Raw genomic sequence first — 23374 nt, forward strand, 5'->3', positions numbered from 1 at the left:
CTGGATACACATTTGATCCCAATGGTCAATCCATGCTCCTCCGTCCTGTGACCCGTGCCTGTGAGGGCAGTGACAGAACAATTGCAGGACTCTCTTCCTGTGTGAGGAAGACTGCTAGTCACAGGGCCACGTGTGGCTAAAGCATGAATGAGTGAGTAAGCAAGTAGGGGGAAGAGGGGCACCAGTCAACAGTCACCTTGTCAGATCAGTGTGAACTTTGCAGACGTACTTCTTTAAAGCCCTTTCCCACCTCCACGACTGTTCTGACATGGGGCTTTCACAGCTTACACACTGCTGTGAGGGGCAGGGAGTCAGGCATTTTCTGATTGAGCCATCTTCCAGCCCCAATTTGTATTGCTTTTACATGTACAGAAATAATAATAATAATAATAATAATAATAATAATAATAATAATAAAGTGATGAGTGATACCTTTAGTTCTTGATACTTGAAAGACTGAGGTGGTAAGATCATTTGTGCTTTCTTTCTGCCCCCTCTCCCATCACGTGTGCTTTTGGTCTCAGGTGAGCCTGACTCTTTTGCTGCTGTTTTTAGATAGTAACTCATTGTGTAACTGGCTGGCCTAGAACTCAGAGATCTGCGTGTCTCTAGCTATAGAGTGCTGAGACTAAAGGTGTGTCCCAGCACACCCGGCATTGAATGTGATTCTTAAAAAAAAACAATCCTTTGAAATGGCTTTACGTTGCCTTTGTTTATCAGCGGAACGAACTGAACTTCTTCTAGACTTCACTTTCAAATTTAACATTGTGTGATAGCTTTTACTTAAAAGTTCTTTGATTAACAAACTTCAAATTCTTAAGTAGTTCCAAAACTGAGTTAAAATTACAGGTATTATGAATAATCGAATACTATAAGTGCTAAAATAGCTAATAGCTAATACATTAAGAAGTTTTGACCAAGCCCACAAGCATGAGTCACTTTCTCAGTATGGACTTTAAAATTCAGAATCCCAAGGTTAACTCATGTTTTTAAAACTCTCGCATACACTTTAGAGGTTACTTAATATTACTGTGATCCCAAGGGCATGCAGCCTATTGATACGGTAATATGTTATTGTGATCTACAAACGTGTTAGCGGCCACTTATGGCTATCTTGGGATGTGCAAATCCTGTGGGCCATAGAATGGATAAACCTGGTGATCTGAAGTTTCTTAATATGTCTGCTTCCCCTCGATTCTAAACCCCCGTATAATTTCAAAGAGGCTGTCTTGATACTTTAAATTATTTAGTTATCTTGCATAGAATCTAGCTGTGCCGTCCGTCCAGGCTGCGGATGCACTGTCTTCCTGCCTCAGCCTCCTGACTGCCCAGGTTCAGGACTGTATTAACATACGGGCCTTGAAAGCAATTTGAATTCACAGACTATACCCAGTTTGTCCACTAGGGGGCGCCTGATGACCTCGCTTGGGCCACTGTCTGCACAGGCTCTGTCAGCCTCCTTCCTCCACATGAATGGTTCAGAGCCCACATGCCCAAAGTTACACTTCCCTAAATTCCATCTGCTCACACTTGTCTTTATCTTCAATCAGCTTGCCATCCCACTGCATCCAAGTGATCTGCTTACTGCTGCTTCCACCTACCTAGTCTTTGGGGAGAGCCTACGCTTCCTATTGACACTTACACGGAAGGATGATACTCTCTGCTGGCTTTGTGTATTCATCCAGGCGCTACACAAAGCCAGCAGGTCCAGCAGTAGCTCCATGTGTGAGTATGACACATGCTGGAAGCTACTTGGCCCAGAGCCTACCACCTGTGTTAGTACCATGTTCTAAATCATACCACCTTCTAAGTTGCCTGACATCAGAATTCTAGCTCAGGTTCTCGGAGCTGCTCTCATGTCCATTTTTACATCGTGTGTATAATAAGGCTTGCTTCTTAAATCCCATATTTTCTTATGTGTATTTATGTGTGTCTTTGCCGTGATGGTGATCAAACCCACATGGTAGGCTACCACGGAGGTACAGCCATCCTCCATATATTTTTATTAACTCACCTTGGCTGGCCTCTAACTCACAGAGATCTGCCTGCCTCTGTGTCCTGCATACTGAGATTAAAGGTGTTCACTGCTACACACGGTCTATCACTCACTTTTTCCAAATAAAAAATTCCTTCTTCCTATACAAAGCCAAGAGGAGAGGGACGGAGGGAGGGAGGGAGGGAGGGAGAGAGAGAGAGAGAAACAAACAGAGAGAGAGAGAGAGAGAGACAGAGAGAGAGACAGAGACACAGAGAGAGAGACAGAGAGAGATAGAGAGATAGACAGAGAGACAGAGAGAGAAACAGAGACAGACAGAGACAGACAGAGAGAGAGACAGAGAGAGACAGAGAGAGACAGACAGACAGAGACAGACAGAGACAGACAGACAGAGACAGACAGAGACAGACAGACAGAGACAGACAGAGACAGACAGAGAGAGAGACAGAGAGAGAGAGACAGAGAGACACAGAGAGAGACAGAGAAACAGAGAGAAAGACAGAGACACACAGAGAGACAGAGAGAGACAGAGAGACAGAGAGAGACAGAGACATACACAGAGAGAGACAGAGAGATAGACAGAGAGACAGAGAGATAGACAGAGAGAGAGAGACAGAGAGACAGAGAGAGAGACAGAGAGACAGAGAGAATGACAGAGACACACAGAGAGACAGAGAGAAAGACAGAGAGATAGACAGAGAGACAGAGAGAGACAGAGACATACACAGAGAGAGACAGAGAGAGACAGAGAGACACAGAGAGAGACAGAGAGACACAGAGAGAGACAGAGAGAGAGAGAGACAGACACACACACACACACACACACAGAGAGAGAGAGAGAGAGAGAGAGAGAGAGAGAGAGAGAGAGACTCATCTTCTCCAGGTAAAAAAAGAGACACCTTATCATTACATATAGTTCTTAACCCAGTTGTGGTTCTGTCCTTTTTTGATGTCTGTCTATCTGTCTATCTAGGGCATAACTTCATGAGGTCAGGCAGAGGGTTCAGCTAAGCAACATGTGGCCCTTGGCCAGTCCTGGCACACCAGAGCACAAATCATAGTTGTTGGAAATAACAGAGTATAAATCTGGCAAGCAGGGCAGAACAGCACGTGTCCTGGGAGACGTGAGGCAGAGGAGAAGACGCGTCTCCAGGGAACGGCTGGCATTCTTTCTCTGGCCAGTTCTCTCTAGCCACAGCTGCTGCTGCATATCCTCAACCAACCAACAACAGCAGATCAAGAGTCCCCGAGGGAAGTAAGTGTATCCATAGAGAACTTATACAGACGTCTGCCAGCATGTCTCACACCGCACAGGATAACCGTGTTCATATAGCACTTGCAGATGATTTTAAATAAACGCGGAAATGTTCTAGATAAGAATTGGGCATTTTGCATAGGGTGCTTGAGAACCTGTGAGTCTTGGTAGCTGGACCTAATCCCTGAGATACCAAGGGCTGACTGAATAGGAATTCTACTTAGAGATTCCACTCCTCCTAATGATACACTCACTCCTCTCCCACCCCCTCATTTGCGGGGGTGGGGTGGGGTTGGAGGGTTGAGACAGGATTTCTCTGTGTAGCCTTGGCTGTCCTGGAACTGGCTCTGTAGACCAGGCTGGCCTCAAACTCAGACACCCGCCTGCTTCTGCCTACCGAGTGCTGGCAGTGCGCTGTCACCGCCCAGCCACACCCCTGCATCTGAGAACGTATCCTGTAGCTCAGGGACGGGCACTGAAGTATCATCACCAGAGTCTGTGGCCCACCGAGAGTCCCACGGCACAGCCCATCCCTAAGCTGGCTCAGTGCGGTGTGCGCATGGAGAAGGCGCGTGCTCTGACCTGGCATGATGGTCTTCTTACACTCCTGGCACTTGGACGAGTACTCGTTGGAATAGCAGTCGGTGCACAGCAGCTGCTCCTCCTTGGCCGCAAAGGGCTTGTCCACCAGCGAGCTCCCGCACCGGGAGCAGTGGAAGCAGCCTTCATGCCAGTGGCGATCCTTGTAGGACAAGTCCTGGAGAGGCAGACACACAGTCAGAGGCAGAACAGGAGAGGTAATGTCTGACTCACAGCACAGGGGCCCTCGGTGCACTACACTGCTGGAGGGTGTAGGTAAGAGGGGGAGGGGGAGGGGGAGGACAGATTGGCGAGTCGACAAGCCTGTGCTGTATTTTCCTGATTGATGATTGATGTGGGAAGGGCTAGCTTGCTATGAGCTGGTGGTCCTGTGTGCTATTTAAAAAGAGGGCTAAGCGAGCCTCGGGGAGGGGAGGGGACAACCCAGCAATCAGCACTTATTCTCAGCCTCTGTATCGGTTCCTGCCCTGACCTCCTTTAGTGACAGAGTGTAGTCTGAGAGTTGTAAACTGAAACAAGCCCCTCCCCTGGATGTTTCTTTTGGTCACCGTGTTTTCTCACAGCACTAGAAACCCTTCTTAGACACTGAACTAGGAGGCCTTGTTTCTGTGAGGCTCACGCTCCCCTGAAGCCAGCTAGCTCGCTGCATGCCAGTGGGTTGGTCCTTTGTAGAAATGGATCAGGGACGTGGCTTACACATACGCTGGACTCCCATCAGTCTATGTATGATGAGAGTAGGGAGTGAGAGCAGAAGCCCAAACCTGTCTTTTGCAGGTTAAATACTGAAAGTAATTTTAGAAGAAAAAAAAATGGTGGGGAGATTATATGTACTTTGTTGTATGTTTTGATAAGTGAAATGCAGTATAATATGCTTGGAGACCATCTGTCCATGTGTTAAGTCACTACATACTAGTAAGCTCATACAATGTATATCACTATATGATATGTCATATACATATATTGGTATCATTTGGGATTAGGTATAACCTGGACTTTCTCCATACACATACCCCACCTTCAAAATTAAACCCCTTACAGGGCCAGGTAGCAGACAAGATAAAACAAACATAAACAATGAACTGCAGATATATGCACGGTAAATGATGGTAATTGGGACCATGCTGTAAGCTCACAATACTGCATAACCCTGAAATACAGTCAGTCCTGAAGCGCAGATGCACTCCTGAGCTTGCTTGCAGTGGCACATCTGGCATGTAGCAAGCTAGGCGGTGTCAGGTTCAGTGGAAACCGTACTGGATGAAGGTTGCTTTCTTAGAAGTTAGCTGGCCTTCTGTTGTAACACATCATCCCACCAATGAGGATCCTTGGTGGAGTGGCTGCAGAGTGCTTTCCCATGGTGGCCCACCATTGGAAAGAATCAAAAGAGAGAGGTCAGAAGCTTTTTTTGTAAGGTGGCCTACTGTCACCTTGCAGCAACTCAGCTCAGGGAGCAGGCACTGCACACGTATGAAGGGGTCACCTTTTATTAGCGAGGAAAGGTGGCACAATTTTGTTACTTTTCACTATGACAGAACGCCGTAATCAAGATGATGTAAAAAAGTATTTAATTGGGCTTAAAGTTTTCGAGGATTAGAAGCCAGGACGGTGGAGCAAATTCATGGCAGTGAGAAGGGCTGAGTTCCCAGTCTGGAAGCAGCAGGTTCATTGCCCACACTGGAGAAGGCGAGGTTTTTAAGTAAATGGACCCACAGAGACACACCTCTTCCAACAAGGCCACACCTCCTAATCCTTTCCAACAACCATCAGCTGGGAACCAGGTATTCAAATGTTTGAGACTTACAGGGGACACCTCATTCAAACCACCTCAAGGGTTGAGGAGATTTGCATTTTGAGGTAACCTTTAGAAATGAAAAACAAAACAAAATGAAAAACCAGAACTACATCTTGAAAGTGAAGCCACCAGATGTCGCCAGTGCCCACATGGGCTATTGAGTCCCTAAAAGGACAGAGTCCTGTGCATTGGTGTAATGAGACATTTGCAGAGAAGCCAGCCAAAGGCTCTAACTGGTCTAAGGTTTTACGGGAACTCCTTTTTCTTCCCGCAGTGAACCATTCTGCAACAAAAACACAACAGAGTTAAATCTGCCTTGCTGACGGTCATCTGACACTTGAAAGTTTGACCTTATATATGAGCACTGTCATATCCTTTAGATGGACCTGTCACATGCCACTCAGAGAGCCAAGTCAGGCATGTGGAGATCACAGGAAGCCTATGAAGAGTCAGGCAGAGCCCTCCCAGCTGACTTCCTGTGAGCAGCACTCTCAGGACACATTTCCAGAGGCCTCCTGAACTCACCTGTCTCTCTTGCGCATGCACACACTCACCACAGATAGCATAGTTAGTGTACACTGTTCATTCTAAAACCTTTCTGACAGAAGTCGAGAAGGCTTAGCTAATTCCATGGCAGGCTTCAAATTGGCAGTTAAGGAGACTAGATCTAAATCTGTTTCCAAGAACTGGGCCATTTCAAGCAAGTCTGGGCCTCAGAAGCTGCCCCACTACCTGGCCTGAGGCAGGACAAAGGGTCAGCAGCAGTTTCCAGACTTCCTCAGCTGTATCCTTAGCAACAGATTCCAGCCCCCACGTCTCAGTGATGGAGTGTCCCTGGAGATGAAGTGAGATAAGGACCACCTAACCCGGAATTCCCTAATGTGCTTTAAATCAGTACTTCGAGCTCACTTGGTTGTCTCTATCTTGGTAAAGGGAGACCCCAGCATGCTGAACTTGTGCAGAATAAAACGCTCTTTGCTTTTACATACTATTTGAGCATAGGGTATTGTTCTTCAGCAAATTGTGGACCCTTACAAATGTTTTCTCTGAAGTTAAATGTCAACCTCTGACTTTATGCCTGAATTTGGTGGGCCGAAAAGAAAACTCCCACCATACAGGGTTGTGCCACCATTGCTGGCAGGTTCTGGAGGTGGGGGTGTGTATGGGGATCAGACTGGCCCTTCCCCCGTTCCCGCTAGAGGTGGTGACGGGCTTCCTAGCTCAACATCAGAGTATGTGGGATGTGCAGGCAGTAGGAGGGCCTCGTGCATGTCCCATAACTAGTGCTATTATGGGCTGGGTACCCCTGAGATCCCAGAAGCAGGAGACTCAACAGTTAAGCTCAGGGGCCCAAGAGCCAGGCTAGTTTTATACCCTCGATCCTCCATCTATCCAGCTGCATGGCTGAGGGCAAGCACTAAGCCTCTCAACCTCAGACTTCTTACTGAAAAACCAGAAGGAAGGTGCCTGCTACTGGCTGAAACAGTAAACACACGCAAAGCGCTGGCAGCAGCTTCTGCTACATAGAAACGGTCCAGTGAATGCCAAATCGCGAAAGCGATGGCCTGAAGATGTCACTCACTGACACTAAATTTCCACGCGGAGACGGTAATGGAAATCAGAATTTCTTTCTTTCTTGTGCCTTCTTGGGGTTTTTATTGTTTGTTTGTATTTTAGCTTACTGGAAAGACCAAGTCTCAAACTCAGCACCCTCTTTCCTAGCCTCCCATGAGCTAGGGTTCCAAGCAAGAGCTACCACACCCTATTAAAAAATGTTAACATCTCAAAAGGTCCACAGTAAGAATTCCAGCACTCGGGCTGGAGAGATGGCTCAGCCGTTAAAGGCTAGGCTCACAATCAAAAACATAAGAATTCCAGCACTCTAATTTTGTAGAGTGCTTTTAAACTTCCTTTGGTTCTTATAATCTAACAATGTGTTTCTAAACTCTACTTGCCTATTTTGAACCATACAATAACCCCGTGAGACAAAGGTTTATGCTTATGCATGAATAGATTTGACCCAAGGATGCAAAACCCCGGGCATCCCCCCAAACCCCATCCCTAAATCCCCACTTTTACTGATTGAACAAACCAAATTGTGGTTCCATATTCTTTTTTTAAGGTGGCACATCAGTGTCTACCCTTTCCAAATCAATCCCAACGTGCTCACCCAGCCCGGGCTCGCTCCAGCACCTGTACACCTCCATCTGCTCGGCCGCACTCAGAGCACATATCTCATGTGTCCTGTGAAAGTCTGCCAGCGCCCCGGCCAACACAGAGCCTCTGCGCTTCTTCAAAGCCACACCTCACTGATGAGGTCACTGGGCAATTCCTGGGGCTCTCAGGCTGTGTTCTTTAGGAGTCTGAGGTCACTTGATACTGTCTCAACTTCAACCTAGTCTCCCAGCTTACTGTGCTAATCAGGAAGTGGGCAAAGGGCCGTGTGAGAAGATGTGACTGAGATTGCAGGGCACAGAGAGACTTCCAGGCCCATTTGGTTTCAGTGTTTTGAGTCTTAGTCCCAGGATTTCCCAGGGCTCAGAGAGACAGTTCAAAAACAAAATAATACCACTCAAAAATTAATAGGCCAAAGCTGACCGATGCTTGACACTACCTGCCAAATATTTATCATAAAGGTCCGGTGCCAAGTGATCTTTCTATTCCTCAGATTCACAGCTCCAAACAGAAGTTTAGTGTTTATGATTAGCTCCATGCCAATGTTGACTAGTTTGTTTGCTTTTCTACAATGTTTTGTACAAATGGCTCTGACATGTATAGATTCTGAATCCTTGGATTCAATCAACCACAGACAAAAAAAAATTAAAATTTCATCTGTGTTGAACATTCATACCTTGGGAGGCTAATATTCCCTAAATAATACAACCCAATTCTTTATATCGTATCGTACTGCAGTGAGTATCACAAGTAATCTAGAGACAGTTTACAGAATATTGGAGGCTGTGTGTGGTTACATGTAAATGCTGTACTATTCTGTATAAGAGACTTGATCCCTTTCAAAGAGATTTTACACTCACAATCTCTTTCAGATACTGAGGAGGACCATAATATATTATGAGCATTGACAACATTTAGAGGCTAAGGGGCAGGGTTGCTTGAACTGGCTTAGCATACATAAAGCCTTATGCTCACCCCAGCACTGGAAAGAGAAAGAAAGAAAGAAAGAAAGAAAGAAAGAAAGAAAGAAAGAAAGAAAGAAAGAAAGAAAGAAAGAGAGAAAGAAAGAAAGAAGCAGAGAGAGAGACAAAGAGACAGAGATAGAGACAGAGAGACAGAGATAGAAACAGAGAGAGAGACAAAGAGACAGAGATAGAGACAGAGAGAGACAGAGAGACAGAGATAGAGACAGAAGTTTTCTATAGAGATTGGAAAAAGAAGGGGAAAGACAGTTTATATTTCCCACAAAAACAAAAACAAAACCACTAAGGCTAATCTTGAGCTCACAGGAAGGTCATAAACTGCAGTAAAATGTGATCCACACGGGAGAACAGCACAAACACTTCACTTCAGACAACAGCGTTCACTTTGAGAACATCCCTATCTAGGACACGCTTGTTGTTCCCCTCCAAATGTGCTCTCGTTAGGACTTCAGCTGAGCCCTGAGAGAGTCAGTGATCTGAAGGGAGCCCCGTGCCTCTGTAGCTGGCTATAGCACGAGGCAGCTGGGTCCTTATTGCAGCCAGTCGCCTTCCCACATCTCCTCCTCCACCCAGGGTAGGCGATGTTTGACTGTCATTTCTGCAAACTAACTGCTTCTTGAGCAGACTGATTTCAGAGTGTGAGAGGATCCGTCACACCCAGCATGCTGAAAAGGTGTGCTCTACCACAGGCTGGTCCTGTTTCCACTCCGTTCTTTCAGCCCCTCACAAATGAAGTCTGGAGGAATGGACAGCGGGAGAAAGAATAGCTGTCACACACTGTCCAGAGAAAAAAACTTCCCTCACACTGTCCCAGAGAAGAAATCTTCCCTCACACTGTCAGTTTCCCTGAGAGTTCTGTGAGATAAGCAACATCATTTGACAGACATGGAAATGGAGACTCAGAGGTGACAGGGCTGGCGCCTGTCACACGGCTTGTTGAAGATGGAACCAGGTGTGTAAGCCTAGGTAGATTTGCTTCAGGGTCCTGCCTTGAGCATACCACTGCAGGATGACGTCTGGTGCTTCTTAACCATAGAGTTGTTTTCTTTATAGAACCCAGTCAGCCAGCTTTATTCCTCACTCCGAAGGCCCTGAATTATTGTTTCCTTTAGATAAAGTGTTTTTTTTTTAAAAAAAAACTGTCCAAATAAATCCAATACTCACCCTTTACTACAGTTTTAACTTCCATATTTTCAGATACCTATAGCCAACCATAACACTAGATTATTAGTGGAAAGTTCCAGAAATAAACAATTCTTAAGTTCAAAGTTGCAACATGTTCTGAGGAGCATGACAAAATCTCAAGGAATCCCACTTTGTCCCAGATGGGATATGAATCATTCTTTTGTATATGCAGCTATCTGCAGCTGACTTGTTATCATGCTGACTGTAGGGTGTCCTGCTGCTCATATAAATCACGACAACTTCGGGTGTCCGCCAGGAACCTTGGAATGAAACCTAGGACAAGCAGAACTTTTGCACCCATGATATCTGTGCTCATTTCAAAGTCTGTGGACAGAGTTTACATGGAAAAATCTATAAAGGTAGTTCGCTCATTAAGAACAGAGAAATCAGGCCAAGAGATGGCCCCTCTGTAGAGAAGCTTGTATACAGATCTGATCCCTGGATTCTATAAGTCAGAACTCGCAGGAACTCCTGGGAGAACTCCCAGGAGAGTTATTCTCTAACATCTATACAAATACACAATAACTCACATCGGTCTATAGTCAAACACACACACACACACACACACACACATGCAATTAATTAATTAATAATATTAATAAATGGCATCCTAATTTGGAGAGCACTAATTTGATACATTTTAAAATTTTTATTGGTTGTTATAATTTTGTAGACAGGGTCTTACTAGGTAACCTTGGCTGGCCTAGGACTTGCTTTGTAAACTGGAATAGCTTTGATCTCCCAGAAATCCATCTGCCTTTGCCTCTGGAGTATTGATATTAAAAGCATGAGCCACCACACCCAACACAAGATCTCATATTTTTAAAAGAGAAAAAAAAAAAAAACAACTTGAAAGTTAGCCCAAATACTAAGCATCGAGTTTGGAAAAGGGAGGAAGAATGGAGTAGTACGCTCGCCAGAGAAGGGTCCAGAAGGGCTGCAGAAATGGCCTGTATCATGTCAGCAGAATTAACGGCTTTTTCTAACAATTCCCTACTCTAATGGTGCTCAAGAACTTTCTAAAACAGGATAGGGATCTAGATCTTCCCTGGGTATGTAAGAACTAGAGTCTTATCTTAGGGTTCACATATTACTCACCAAACAAGAACCTCCTAGATCTTCTGTTAAAAACCTTCCAATATTAAGTGAGAAAATATATTCTGGTGGGAAGGATTTGTTCCAATTCCACCACCACTTCACTGTGTCCCACTTGAGTGACTAGTAAAGCCAATAAGTAGCCCATGTATGCGCTCCTGCTCCTGAATCAACCACCTGGATCACGCCCGCTGCCATTGCTCACTTTTGGTGGAATAGAGGTAATGCCTGAGTAAGGGATTTGATGGCTACAGGTTAGGAAGTTTGATACAATCATCTACTCCCTGTTTATTCCAACCCTGCCCTGGGGACTTCCTCTTGAGTTTCCACAGTCTCATGGAATAAACTCTATTGAGAAGCTCACTCTTTCAGTGAGTGACATACCATGGTGGATAGGGACAAGGGACACAATGAGTCTGCCTCAGTAACATCAGGAAGCTGGACAGGAACCATACAACCATTCCAGCACCACATCATTGTCATCAGACAGGATCTAAGAGAAGGACAAGGCCTTTTTCATCAATGGCCGTTGGCAAAGGTAGGGCAAACATCTGTTATTCACAGGACTGACCATTGAGAGTCCTTATCTGACCTGAAGACCATGGCCAAGGCTCTTTTTCAGGAGGGCAAGGAGCATGGGTTGTTGGTTAGGAACCTTCTGAGTCTTTCTCTACTACTTTCTAGTGCCAATTCTCAGTAAGACCTTCAGCTCTTCTAAGCATCAATGGCTTCTACATAGATGGGATCAGAACATCCTTATCTATGGGCAGCCTAGAAGTTCTTAGATTGTGCAACAGAGTAATTTTCAACTGTCAGGCCCAAGCAACTTGACAGCAGGTGCTAAGTCTTAAATTTAGTCTTAGCTGCCAGCCTTCTTCTGCGGGTATCTTTTCTTTTCTATGACTGCTCTCTTCGCGGCCCCCTCTCAGGGTCTACTGGTACATGGCAGACTGCCTAGCATCAGGACTTATCTTGCAGAGACGTGGACTAGTGGGTCTGTTCAGTCTGAGGCCCTTTGTTAAAGTTATTGATTTTCAAATGCATAGTTCTCTATGGGCAGCCTATTTTTCTTGATTTTTTTTTGCCAGCATCTACCGGTATCTAAGAAAAATTAAAAAGGATGTATAGTATTGGAGGATGATAAAATGATGTTTGTTTTGTCACTCCTCAGTTATTTCACTGGTGGTCAGAATCCATGATCTTCTCTTGGGTATCATGGTATTTCGAGGAGCAGAATGGAGAAGAGGAGGATGTCTAGGTGGCTGCCCAGGGACAAACAAATAAATGTATGTAAACTAGGTACAGCAACGGGTTGGCAAGACTCACCTCTCTCATTTAAAATTTAGTCACTACTTCGAAAATTAGTCTAACTCACGCAGGCATGAGTATATCTTAAAATTTTACAGATAAGTGTGTCTTCCAGAGAGCTGAGCACAGTGTACGGTAGCTGGACTGCTATAACAAGACTGAGTGGCCAGCAGCTCAGTTAAGCACCTCACCTTTCTGTTGCAATTTTTGGCTTTACTTCCAGAAGTAACAAAATTTTTTTTTTTTTGTCACTGCTTCCCCCTCAAACTCAACTACACGACTGCATTTGCCAGTCACGAAAACCACGGCAAACAGTGTAAGTGCTCCACTGCAAAGGTCTCACTTCAACCCAATATCTCTTTGCTCCCAAATGAGGAAAATCACAGAGCAGGACCCACGCCCACTGAGCTCAAGTTGCTGATGCGGGTTGAAAAGTTCAGTGCGCTAGCTTCTGACCCCTTCAGCAGTCTTGTTGACTTTGGCCCCTGTAGAGACTCTTGTTTATTTGTGCATTAAATGCCTCTGGAAGGAAGACTGGCTTTTGGGGTCTTTCCATTAAATAATTCCAGAGAGTGATAAGTGACTTATGTCTTGTTTTTACTTCAGTCATCGGTCAGGGATGACTAGTCCCAGATATGCACATTTTTTTCCCTTTAAACTGGAGTTCTTCCTCAGAACGCTATGTAGACCTCTTTCCAACTTAACTATTTCTTACCTGGATAAAAATTTTTATAAAATACTTCTTGTCTCTGTCTAGGAGTTTGTCTTCCACATGGATGTTTTTGCTCGTATTTTCTCCATGAAAATGGACAGAGAGGTGAGGCTTCTGAGAAGCATGAGTTACAGAAAGCATTACATAAAGAACGGGAAAAGGAGTTGGAGAGAAGACAGAAGCATGGGGCTTACAATATCACAGCTGCCATTCAGTGTGAGGACTTTGTGTGAGAACACTAATCATAATAACCCCACTCAGCAGATCCCCAATTTTCCATTTCACAGATGTGGACAGGAACATAGAGGGGTCAAGTAACGGTTGGAGATCGAGTTGCTTATGAGACACCTAAACAGAAAGCAGTGAGACTGGCAGCTGAGCTCTTCTGCTTGGCCCATTGTGCTAGTAGAGAGGTTGCTATCGTTTGGTCTCAGGTTTCCTCCGCAGTCCTGTGTGGTTTATATCCCAGCCAGGAGCCACTGAGAGGCCGTGGAACCTTCAGAAGGCAGAGAGGCCCTTTAAAAGGGGGATTATGACACCCTGGCTCCTGCCTCTCTCACACTTTGTTTCTCAGATCACACAGTAGGAGGTTTTCCCTTGTGCACCAATCACTACGATTGACTTGGTACAGTCCCCAATAAAAGTGATGTGTCCATCCAATCACGGAGGGAACCCTCGAAAGCCAAGAGCCTAAATAACTCTTCTCTTTGTAAACTAATGATCTATGCCACTGCGATGAAAAGCTAACATGGAAACTAGGAACACTTACCACCTGGAACACGGCCTACACCAGCAAAAAAGTAGAGAAAGGAGGACATTCGAGATGGATCAAGTCAGCTGTTTGCTTATTGTAGCCAACCCTCTGAACACTTTAAATTTGCCTGACACAACTGCTAAGTTTCCTCTAACACTATGTATAGTTAGTTCTGAAGCTAAAGCTACTTGACTGCAGGTTGGTTTTGAGTGACCCAGATCCACATTGTTCATTTCTGCCCAGGCAAGCTTCTCTCTGCAGACAGAAATTCTTCCTCAATGCTTAGATACCTAGCAACAGAAGTTATTGCCACACCCACTTGACTACTCCCTTCTAGGAGATAGACAACAAAAGAATGAGTAAAGAGAATGCATTGGACAAGGCAGAACGTTCCTACAGCACACGGAGCCTGACACAGTCAGAAGTTATGTATTGATATTTTAGTCATGGAAGAGAGTGGTGAAAATCCCAGAGGAATACAAAGTGCTGATAGCTGAAATTACACAGTACAAGGACAATGTCATGAATTTCCTTTGAGTCTAGAAGCTGGGAATTCCCTAGGGACTCCAAATTGATTTTTAATCAATTCTGTGGCTGTGGGGTGATCTAGGAGTGCATTTGCTGGTAAAGATAACAAGAATCTTGCATGAGCCCTACTATAGTTGGGGTCTGAGATGTGCCCCAAAGGTATCAAGCTTGGAACTGCTAAGAGGTAGAAACTTCAGGAGGTATAGCCTGGGGTGTGTCCACTAGAATGTGTCCTTGAGGGGAATACTGGGTCCTTAGCCCTATCCTATTTCAGTTGTTTTCTTTACTACCATAACGGGAGAGGCTTTCTCTGTCATATGCTCCTGCCATGGTGTGCTGCCCAAAGGTGACAGAGCCAACCACCCAAGAATTGGAAAGTCTCACATTTTGAGACAAAGTAAACTTTCCTTAGAAGTTGTTTGTCTGTGGTCAGGTTGAAGGAAAGCTAACTAAGACAGACCCTGCCTTGTGTGACAGTTTAGGCTATGTGTGATCTTCCATCACTGGTCATTTAGCAGGGATGAAGAGGTTTCTGTCAACCATGCTGTGCCATGTATGGGAAGCTGTTGATTCCTTCAATGTATAATTGAAATACAAACCCCATTCTTCTACCCAAAGGGAAAAGAGCCCATTGTATCCTAAGGACTTTGCTGCTTTTCTGGCTCCATTTATCTATGGGGCTGACTAGATAATGCTTATATACATTCGCTCATCAAATATTGACTAGGCAACACCTGTTCCCTGTTAGTCACCAAGAGGCAAACAGAAGGGGCAAGAGAGTGCCGCCCTGAGAAGGTTTTACCATTGCCCGGAAGGGTGGGGTTAGATAAGAGCCCCAGTAACCAGAACAGGGACTGTGGACTTAGGACACCAAGCACATAGCTTGGCGAGGCCCTTGTCTAATGGGCAGTGACTGGGTCATGGAAAGAGCAGCTCTGCCCTGCCTGGTAAGAGATTTAAGGCCACCAAAGGGGGCTTTCGAGACACAGAATACTGGTAGATAAGGACCAGGAAGATGAGAAGTAGCTGGGTTTTCGGAAGCCCAAGGGAAGTTGTTAAGGGTCAGCAGGCAGCTACCTTGCAGTCACAGCCGATGGGTGTTCCACACTCCTCACAGGTGTTGGCATAGAGCTCCTCGAAGCAGGCCACACAGTGCGGGTTCTCCTCCTTTAGAATGTACTTCTTGCCATAGAGAGACTCATTGCAGTGGTGGCAGTCAAAGCGTTCAGTCATGCTGACACCTGTCTTTACAGCAACCTGTGAAAAAAGAAGAGAAAGCCCACACATGAACCCAGGGACACTTCAGATGCCAACTATGAAGGCAGTGGCTTGGACAGACTTTCAATGCTCAAAATGTTCAGTGGAACTTTTTTAAGCTGGGGAGGTTTTGTGTTCGAATGTAGTCCATTCATTACATCAGTCCGTATGAACATAGGAGAATTCGGATTCCAGAAAAAGGCAGCAGAGCCTCCATTCTACCTTAGTTGTGTGTAGACTTCCAATGCATGACCCTGCTTCATCTCTCTGCCCTCAAGTTAGAGCGGCAAGCACAGAAGCAATACGTCTATTTCTATAAAAAGATTTTCCATGGACTCTCCTTTGTGATTCATAAGTTTGAAAAGGAAGAAAGCACAGTGGCACAGGGGAAAGATATCTGACAGGAAAATCTGTAGTCAGAGGCCAGGAGAGTATTGACCTTGGCCTGAATCTGCACTGGGAAGCACAATCTACACGAGAGACTGCCAACTTCCTTTAGGGAGCATTTCTTTTGCATGGAACGCTCTCTTCTATACTTCAGCTCTCTGGATATCCAGAGAGCAGGATAAGGAGAAAGGCTTGCTTCCAAGAACAGGGATTAGCACATGGTTGGGAATGCAGTGACTAGTCAAGGACTTTCCAGAAGACACCTCAAGCTTTGCAAAGCAGGGGGACAAGAATGTGTCTCCATGCCAGGCATATTACATTTTTCCAGGATGAGTATGCAGTGTGGAGAGAAAAGGATGTTCTGTGGGGTAGAAGAAAGGAAATGACTGATTTGCACCTTCCCACCTTGAACCATCATCCCTCAAAATCATTTTAGGACTATTTTGGATGCAAGGAGCCCACTCTTGTATCCTGGCGTGAAAAAAAGGGACATTAAATTTTAGACTTGATTTCTTTCTCCAGGAGATTTTTCTTAATTGGCAATAACTGATGTGTTAAACGTGCAAAGTTGTATCGATCAATGACAGGCACACCAGCGAGCGGTGTGACTAAACAATATTTCAAACTCTAAGCAAACAACTCAGTTTCCAATCATTTCAAGTCACTCAAGGGTGAACTCCCAGAATTTGGCTCTCTGATGCAAATAAAATGTTGCTGTCTGGTTTATGATTACATTAAATTTGATAGTAGTTGTTAATTTGATGCCTTGTATACACGAGGTTGCAATGACTATAAGCTTTTGTTACTGGTTCACGTCTGTGTTTATAGAATGATTTGCTTCCAAGAGCACAAAACATGCAGCTGGACACATGTGGCAAGACCCTTCCTTCTAAATCGCTCTTCCTGGAGTTAAAGAAAACACTGTCTGGACATTCCTGTGATATCACCCTAAGATGAGGCTCTTGAGCACTGGAACCATTATTCTGAAACACGATGTATGAATAGCTGTTTGGCTTAAGCTGGGTCTGTAGCAGCTCTGCTGGCAGACGATTGCATGCTTTCCTGTAAGTCTTCAGTCATTGGCCTTGAACGTGGCTGCTCACTTATTTCATCCCGGGGTCAGGGAGGGGGTGTCAGCCTTCAAACATATATATTTTTCCATTTATGGTTGCCATTCAGCAGTGGGGTGAGGTCACTTCCTATTCTGTCACACAAACAGAGGGACAATGGGGAGTGAGCTAACTGTGAAATCGGGGATCTTGAAAACTGGGGGAAAAAAAATCCCCGGATCATCTAGAACAACTACCTCATTTTATGAATGGAAAAATCGTAATTCAAATATGTCTGTGGGAAAAAAAAGGAGTCTCATGGGCTCTCCCGGAGCCACCTAACTGAGTAACACCCATCTTAAGTGGAAAGGTGGTTCCTGGTTTGGATAAGCACCAGCCTTTCTGTGGAAAGGAGGTTATCTTGCAAGCTCTGAGGCTATCTGCATAAATGCTCTGTCTATATCTGACAAGAGGGAGGGGCACCTGCTTCTTCCTCCAGCCATTTTCCATCTCCTCTGAATCTATAGGTCAAGTACCGAGAGAAAAAGAAATCTAAGGGTGTGACAACAAAAGCCTTGCACATCTGTTTAAAGTATAAAGTCATCCAGTGCCAAATACCACCATCATGGACCCCAGGCCCCCAGCCAGAAGGACAAACTGCATCTGCTCTAGAGGGTTCCTTCTCATGATGGTGGAATTCATCCTGCCTTGTCTCTTATATTTCCTAAGAGGTCACTCCTGTTTTCTGCCCCAATCAACTAGAGTAAGGCATAAAATGAACAAATTAGGAACCATCGTCATTGGTTAGAAACAGCAAGACATACATTAGTGATGCCCTCTCTTAAAGAATTAATTTTTAAAGACATACAAAATAATAGATTTCTCTTTAGCTTTTTAAAATTGCATACGTGTCATATTTATTTCACTGATATAGTAATTATTCTTGAGAATATAATAATACTAAAAAAAGAAAATTAAACACTCATAACAGGAAACAATAGCAGTAAGTAAATAAAGGCCTATTTTTTTCTAACAATTCATTTGGATCATTTTTCAAAATGAAATATACATTTTTACATGACGATCTTATTACTTAAGAGTCTTACTATGTGAGGCCCTATTTTGTGTTGTGGGGATATTTTCCAGAGGTTCTCAGTGCTTGGGACAGACGTGTACCTTCTATAAAGCATCTTTCTATTTTTCTCTGATAACTGCCAAGAAGTTGGCTTTCCCCCAGTTGGAAAAAGTAAAGAATAGAAGGGGAAAGGAAGAAACCCCCAGAATTTGGAGTTTGAGACCATCGTTACTTTAGACATGCTTTAATGTGTCCCTCCTCACTGCCGAGATGTATAGATTAGAGTCTAGAAAACAGAAGTCAATTGGTCAGGAGCTCCTTTTGTTTCTTTGCTGGAACAAAAAGCAACTTTCAGGGGAGAGGATTTGTTTGACTCATGGTTCAAGGGGGCCCAGTCCATCATGGAGGGGATGCATGCTAGCTGGAACTGGACACACACACACACACACACACACACACACACACACACACACACACAGAGAGAGAGAGAGAGAGAGAGAGAGAGAGAGAGAGCGAGCAGCTTATAAAACTTTAATCTCTGCCTTCAGTGACTCACTTCTTACAAGGCCCCATCTCCTAATGGTTTTGTAACCTTCCCAAATAGTTGGGGACCAAATATCCGCATACTGGCACCTATGGAGGTCATTTGGTAAGGAGCATGGAGGTGCTAAATAACTTCCTGAATTTCAGACTTGGTGGGGTTGAAGGCTGAAGCCAGTGTCTTCCCTCCCAGGTACCACCATCCATCACTGTTTACTTAGAAAAAAAATCTTTGTATTTTTGTCTTTTAGTTTTAGTATACACATTCACTGTATGTGGAGTTTTCAATCTATAAATCAACTGCATTTATATGGAGCTGTGCTGAATGGAATTTTATACAGGAATGCATGTACTGATGTGCAAGCATCTCGATGGTATGTATAGCGGGAGTCGTGTGGGTAAAGACCCAAGAGCAGCAATGCCAGGCCATATGGTAGGTCAACTTTTCTTTCTTTTTTTTTTTTTTTTGCGAGCCCTCTGTACTAATTTGCATATTAGCTGGACTAGTTTAAATTCATACCATCAATGCATAAGTGCCCCCCCACCCGTCTACATTCTCGCCAGCGTTTGCTGTTAGTTGTTTTGTTTTGTTTTCTTAGTGACTGCTATTGTGACTGGAGTAAGATGGATTATCAATGCAGCTTTGATTTGTGTTTTCCTGGACGGAGGCTGAATGTCTTTGTGTGCTTATTGGGTATTTGTGTTTCATACTTTAAGGGCTACCCACTTTACTAGTCTTCTTGCTGACTGGATTGTTTGATTTCTCATTGTTTAGATGTTTAAGTTTTGTTGTTTTGGGTTTTTTTTTCTTTTCTTTTTTTCGGAGCTGGGGACCGAACCCAGGGCCTTGTGTTTGCTAGGCCAGCGCTCTACCACTGAGCTAAATCCCCAACCCCTTAAGTTCTTTTTAATATTCCAGGCATTAATCCTCGGTCAGATGTATGTCTGCCTAAGATTCTTATCCCGTTGTGTAGGCTCTTTGCTTGGGATTGACTGTTTTCTTTGCTGTGCAGAAGCTTTTCAATCTCATGAGGTTCTACTTGTCAGCTGCTGTTTTTCTCTTCTGAGTGGCTAGAGTTTTCTTCAGAAAATATTTACCTATGCCTGTATCTTAAAGCGTTTTCTTCAACAGTTTCTGCTCTTACATTAAGATCTTTGATCCAATAATGTTTATTTATGACATTTTCATGTATGTGCCATGCATGTGTCATTATGCCTTGCTCATATTTGACATTCATCACTTTCCCTTGCCCTGGTCCCTTTACTTCCCCCAAATAGTAGTCTCCCTATGTTGGTGTGTGTGTGCATGTGTGTCTGCATAATGATGATATTAAACCCAGAGATTGTCCAACCTTCCTGTTTTGAGAAAACCTCCCATTTCCGAAAGAAAACATGCAATGTCTTTAAGTCTCCTAGAGTCAACAGTCCCCAAGGCAATGAATGCAAGAACTTAGAGCTTGCCTCACTGTCACAAGTAACTTTAAACCCATTCATCTTCTTTATTTTTATGTAAAAGGCCAAGCATACAGATGCACATGCTTACTGCTGAGTTAGATTTGCAGTAAAACCTTTTAGAAAAGGTTTAGAGTCCCAGAAAAACCTTTAAGAAAAGCCTCATATTTAAAGTTACACACTTACCTTAAGCCACCTTCTACGAGACTGACCATTATCTGCTTGCTAACAAGGTACCTACGTCATGCTTAATGAGGAAATACATCCATAGTGTTATACTAGAAATTCCCTCTAAATCTGCATTTTTAAATCCTACAAAAATACTTAGCCAGTTGTTCTCTCATTCATTCAAAAATAATTGAGTAAGCTTGAATTATGTAATGGAGGACAGACAAAGGATTGGAGATACAAAGATGAGGGGGTTAGAGAGGAGAGCTTTTATATCAACTTCCAGAATGCCAGCCAAGCTAGGAGCTCAATGGAGATCTACAAACTTTAGCAAGAGTAACCTCCACTGAGAAGAGTGGTCAGGTCATGCTGTAGGCAAGGGCATAGAAGGCCATGCCATGGGATAGGAAACACGGCCGGACAAACACCCCAGAAAAATGAAAGATAGGCAGATGGGGTGGGGAGGGGGGAGTTGAGTCAAAAACATAGTCAAGGATCAAGGAAGAGGAATTGTGTGCCAGTTCATGGGCTCGGTATACCGCCTCCCCCACCTCCCCCCACAGTAGGCAGATTTTACACACATCCCCAAATCAGCACAGCACTAAGTAGAGAACATTTACTGCACAGAGGAGACTTTATCATGTAAAACTGGGGGAGACGAATGGGATGGATGCCTCCTAAGAATAACATCATACTATCAGAATCTAGTTTTGGTTGTTTTGCCTTCCCCTCCTCTGTCCCCACCCAGTGTTAAGACACAAAACCCAGGAACTTGCACAGATCAGCTAAAGGCTGCTTCTACATTCCAGTGCTGACTAGTCTCTCCAAAAATACAATCATGGGAGTGTGCTGGTTTGAGGAAGAATGTTCCCTTTAGGCTCATATATTTGAATGCTTAATTACTAGGGGGTGGAATTCTTTGAAAGGATTAGAAGGATTAGGAGGTGTAGCCTTGTTCGAGGAAGTATGTCACTGGCGGTGGTAGGTTTTGAGGTTTCAAAAGTTCATGCCAGGCCCAGTCTCTCTCTGTCTTCTTTTTCAGCCTGTGGATCAGGATGGAGAACTCTCAGCTATGCCTCCAGCATCAGATCTGCGTGCATGCCACCATGCTCACTGCCATGATATTAACTGACGAAGCCTCTAAAACTGTAATCAAGTCTTCGATTAAATGCTTTTTCAAGTAAGAGTTGCCTTGGCTGTGGTGTCTCTTCACCGCATTAGAATGGAGATCAAGACCAGGAGTTTCTCACTCAACTGTGGAGAAATCCATTTGCCTTTCTGAACGCTTCCCTCTCCTACCTGGTTATATATAATTCCTGCCTATTACCTGTGGCATAGGAATGCTGAGAGGATTAAGTAAGAGCAGGCAGGGAAGACACCTGAATGTGAGGTGTGACTGCTGACTTGTTATTTCACTGATTTAAGTTTAAATTATAGGGTACCGAAGTTCTCAACCTTCCCAGGATTAAGTCATCCTCTGATGTCATCCCCCTCCAGCCGTGAGCAGCCAGGATACTTCAAGAAGCTGGATTTTTGGACTCAGACTGGAGGCCAGACTCAGCTACCTGCACTGGGAGAAGCTTGGAGTCTGCACTGAGTACACGACACAGATTGCTTCCTGGCACTTGAAAAATAAAGGTTCAGAGGTCAATGGAGCAAGGACGCCTAGGGCTCATATACTATAAAAATGATAAAAGCCTGCGCAAGTCTAAATACAGCTCTGTTTATGGATTTCCAGAAGGGACAGTGTTGGGGCTACAGAAAGACAAGAGAAACTTGAAAAGCAGGGAGAAGGAAGAATAAGTGAGAGTAAGGAGCCACAGACGGAGAGCGTGATGGAGAGAAAGAAGAAGGATGAGAGGCATAAGAGCAGCCAGGGAGCTCTTCTGATTTTCTGTCTAAGTGATGAAGATTTCTTGAGAATTCAAGGCACAGTAGCTGACATGGTAGAAAGCTTTTTGGGGGACCTAGTGGCCCAGACCTTTTTGTTTTAGGTCCAACTCTGTTAAACAAGGTGGACACAAGGCTGAGAAAGAGTCCACAGCTTTCTCAGTGGTTTCATTCATTGATTAACCAAACCTCCAAGGGCCTAGATCCCTTAACCAAATCCCACGAGATGTCAACCATGTTTCCTGTTTGTAAACCTTACTGCTTATGACTCCTTCCATGTAGCCCTATCTAAGGAGAAATCTGTGACCCTTCCAGATACCTTCCCACATCACGCGTAGAAGCAGCTACAGTTAGCTAGTTTGGGACAAAGTGGATATTCCTTCCTTCCTTCCTGCCTTCCTTCCTTCCTTCCTTTATTCATTAATGACAGGGTCTTGCTGCATAGCCCAGACTGGCCTTAAACATCCATTCCTCATGCCCGTGACTCTAGAGAGTTAGGAATTCAGGCACCAGCCACAAGACCTGGCTGTTATGCTGATCTTTAAATTGTTACTGCAGAGTTAGGAAGAAAATTCCAGTGTTAAGAAGTAACTCAGCACAATGTTCTAACAAAATGTAAGAAGTTGGTCCCTTGGATATAGATTCTTTGTAAGAATACGGTGTGAAAGCACTGTGCTTTCATGAGCCATACATTGTATGACTGCCTGTGTCTATCAACCACATAGCACTGGGCAGAGAGCAGTATATGTCACAGAGACATCTCCAGCAGGGAACTAATATAGCCCCTTTGTGAATAAGTGTAGAACGAATGAAGAAATGAATAGATGGGAAAATGAATTTTAAAAAAACTTAGTAGAGTACAAGAGAGTTTGCTCAGTGGTTAAGAGCACTTTCTATAAAGAATTAGATGGGGGGTAAGGAGGGATGGATGGGGGAATACCTGTTTGGGGGAGGGGGAGGGGGTGGGGGGGCTTATGGACAGGAAACCGGGAAGGGGACTAACATTTGAAATGTAAGTAAAGAAATATATATCTAATAAAAATTTTTAAAAAAGGACTTAGATGTGTCTCCCAGCATCCATAGAGATCTCACAACCATATGTAATTCCAGTCCCAGGAGATCCAATGCTCTCCAGGCACACATCAGCGTACAAATATACACATGGGTAAAATC

The 23374-nt window shown here is 44.3% G+C and overlaps 1 protein-coding gene across 3 annotated transcripts in view; it reads right to left on the reverse strand.

The window, feature by feature from the left end:
* The window catches only part of Fhl2 (four and a half LIM domains 2), a 73450-nt gene that overhangs the window by 13967 nt on the left and 36109 nt on the right, over nucleotides 1-23374 (reverse strand). For 2 of the 3 annotated variants that reach the window (NM_031677.2, NM_001412599.1), the window contains exons 2-3: nucleotides 15461-15640; nucleotides 3834-4008 (exon numbers count right to left, since the gene is read on the reverse strand). In NM_031677.2, coding sequence (NP_113865.1) covers nucleotides 3834-4008; nucleotides 15461-15616 — 331 coding nt within the window. In that variant the 5' untranslated portion in view covers nucleotides 15617-15640. Of the gene's footprint in view, nucleotides 1-3833; nucleotides 4009-15460; nucleotides 15641-15862; nucleotides 16001-23374 lie in introns of those variants that run through there. The other variant, XM_039084158.2, reaches the window with a different exon arrangement.

The sequence above is a fragment of the Rattus norvegicus genome, chromosome 9 (genome assembly GCF_036323735.1).
Source record: "Rattus norvegicus strain BN/NHsdMcwi chromosome 9, GRCr8, whole genome shotgun sequence".
NCBI classification, from domain to species: domain Eukaryota; kingdom Metazoa; phylum Chordata; class Mammalia; order Rodentia; family Muridae; genus Rattus; species Rattus norvegicus.